Source organism: Nicotiana tabacum, chromosome 24 (genome assembly GCF_000715075.1).
Source record: "Nicotiana tabacum cultivar K326 chromosome 24, ASM71507v2, whole genome shotgun sequence".
In the NCBI taxonomy this organism is placed as follows: Eukaryota; Viridiplantae; Streptophyta; class Magnoliopsida; order Solanales; family Solanaceae; genus Nicotiana; species Nicotiana tabacum.
Genome location: NC_134103.1, coordinates 60,489,761 through 60,492,657, shown reverse-complemented (window position 1 = coordinate 60,492,657; position 2,897 = coordinate 60,489,761). Strand labels below are relative to the sequence as shown.

Genomic DNA, 2,897 nt, shown 5'->3' with positions numbered 1-2,897 from the left:
TTATGGCATCTCTCGTCTTTTGTTCAGTATGAATGCTTATTTTTGTTTCTCTGATTTCTTTAGGACTTCCCAGGTTAATTGCCTCAGTTTCATTTAAGTTAGGCTTAGGCTTATTCTCAAATTGATCCAATTCCCTTTTTATTTCTCTAAAAGCCTCATCTTCATCATACTCAACTTATTGATTCATTATTTCGAGATTAGATAGCTTTTTAAGATCTGGGCATGAATTCCGCATGCATGTCATGTTTTTAAAGCCAGCACTATCGAAACTGAAAATGATAAGAATTAACAAAAATTAGGAAAATAAAAAGATAGAATTTTACTACGAAAATGGAACTTCATTTCATTGAATTTGAAAGGATAGAAGGGTTAACATCACAACAAAGCAATTAAACTAAAATATCTGGATTACAACCCTTAAAATAATCCAAATACAGAAAAAACAACAAAACAGGCTACCAAGACTCCTTCCTGATGGGAAGAGGAATTGCTTCCCAGTTGCTGAGCGAAGTATCTGGACCAATCAGTTGAACACTTGCCCGGCTAGGGCCCTCCCTAACTTGAACCATATTGATCTCATAAAACATCTCCTTGAGACCCTGGCAAACTCCGTCAATGTCATCCTGAGTAGAAGGATTTTGGACTTCTTCAAATTGTGGCTTGACAAAAGAGTAGGCAATGTGAGGGATTGGTTTGGACAGATTCCAACCATTCTTTTTGCGGGCCTTGGCTCTGTCTATGTCAGCTGATGTTGGTTTAAAGCCCAAGCCAAAGGTATTTTTCTTCGAAAATGGAGCAATGGGGTTCACAATTCCTTGTAGAGAGGATCCCAATCCTTTTCCTGGTTCATAGCCGTTCCTCAACATCAGCGAAGCTACCATCATAGATGTGGCTGAAAGACGGGGATGCAGAATTGGTTTTCCTTCTTCCACTTGGTCCACCTCAATCACCTCAAATGCTTGATATATGATAGATTCACATCCTTCCTTGGCGTCGATATATGGAATGGACGGGTCTTTATAGACAGATGAGTCGTCCTCCCCATGAACAATAATTTCTTGCCCGTCACACTCGAATTTGACCATTTGATGTAGGGTGGATGGTACAGCTCTGGCCATATGGATCCACGGCCTTCCCAAAAGAAAATTATAGGAAGTTTCCATATCTAACACTTGAAAGACAATGTTAAAATCAACTGGGCCGATTGTCATGGTGAGTTCGATTTCCCCAATAGTGTCTCTTTTTTTGAACCATCAAAAGCTCTGATGCTGACATTACTGGTTCGAATTCTGTTAGTGTCGATGTTCAGCTGTTGTAGAGTAGAAAGAGGACATACATCTACACTTGAGCCTCCATCAATCATGACTCCTTTTACGTAGTGCCCTTCACATTTGACCATAAGATGCAAAGCTCTATTGTGGCCAGCCCCTTCCTCAGGCAAATCATCATCGCTGAAAGTAATTCTATTTACTTCAAAGAATCTTTCAGCCATTTTTTCTAGCTGATTCACCGTTGTCTTTTCTGAGACATATGCCTCGTTCAAAGTTTTGATCAACACACGACGATGCTCTTCTAAATGCAAAAGCAGAGATAACAAAGATATCTGAGCAGGAGTTTTCCTTAGTTGGTCAATAATTGAGTAGTCTTGCAATTTCATCTTCTTAAGGAATTCCTCCGCTTCTTTTTCTGCAACGGGTTCTTTCACTGGAAAATGACCTTCTCTGGCTTGCTTAGCTTTTCTCAATTCCTCTGGTGAATAACACCTTCCAGAGCGGGTCAAGCCCCCTATTTCACCTATTTCTTCAACTATCTCTTTTCCTTTGTATGTCATGACAGTCTTGTTATAATTCCAGGGAATAGCTTTTGTGTTTGTCACTATGAGTTGGGCAACAGGTCGGATCACGACTGGCTCTATTATATTCCTCAAACCATTATTCGGAATGATCTTTTGAATGCCCCCGGGGATGTAAAGTTTTGGCCCACCCAATTGAACCTCAACCTTTTTTGTGCTTCCAGGAACATAGAGAATCGTTTTTTCAGAACATGCCAAGTTTAAACTAGAATTCGCACCTTTCACCATCAATGGTGCCAATTGCGGCGGGCTCACTATCACTTTTGGTTCTGACCCTATGGTTCTAACAACCATCTCTGTCTTGCCAGACTGCTTATAATCCCGATCATCACAAATCATCCCAATAAAATGTGTATTATCATGAGTTGGGAGCGGATTGTTTGTGATATTAGGAGTATCCTCATTGTTTGTTACCACAATTGCCTTTGCTTCAATCAAATTTTCAATGGCTTTCTTTAATGTCCAACAGTTTTCAGTACTATGCACTTGGGTGTTAGAGTGATACTTACATCTTGTATTTGAGTCAAAACCTTTTGAATTTGGATTCACATAGCGCGGCATAATAGGTTCAATCAACTTCAACTGTATCAACTTTCGAAATAGACTTGTATACGATTCTCCAATTGGGGTGAACTCTTTCTTTGGCTCCTGTTCTCTCACATATTCTTGTCGGGGACGAGGATTATATGGTGCCTCAAAATTCGGCTGGAGTTGACGGGAGCCTTGTGGAATCGGTGCCCGCCATTGTTGGTGATTGGGAGGCCTAGCATAAGCCTGAGCATTAAACACTGTGTATTATTGCAGGGGAACTGAGTATCGGGGACCTTGAGGTGGATAATAATGTTGAAGAGAATTGGATAGTCCTTGTTGGAATTACATGTAAGAAGGAGTTATTCCTCTTTGAACTCCTCCGAACCCAGATGCCATCATGGATCTTTCCTCCTTCTTTTTCCGATTTCCGAAATTGCCTGACCCGCTTTGAATTGCTTGTGTGGTTGCCTTAAGGGCTGCTTGACTCACAATTTTGCCTGACTTCATGCCATTC

At 40.7% G+C, this 2,897-nt stretch overlaps 1 protein-coding gene across 1 annotated transcript; it reads right to left on the bottom strand.

The window, feature by feature from the left end:
* Window positions 1-1,207: 1,207 nt before the first annotated feature.
* On the bottom strand, window positions 1,208-2,413 carry LOC142178170 (uncharacterized). Its single transcript, XM_075247500.1, has one exon. The coding sequence runs from the start codon at window positions 2,411-2,413 to the stop codon at window positions 1,208-1,210; it is 1,206 nt and encodes a 401-aa protein (XP_075103601.1).
* Window positions 2,414-2,897: the final 484 nt, after the last annotated feature.

What these genes read in the sequence shown, in the direction of transcription:
- LOC142178170 (XM_075247500.1), bottom strand. Translation starts at nt 2,413, where the DNA reads ATGCCGCGCTATGTGAATCCAAATTCAAAAGGTTTTGACTCAAATACA.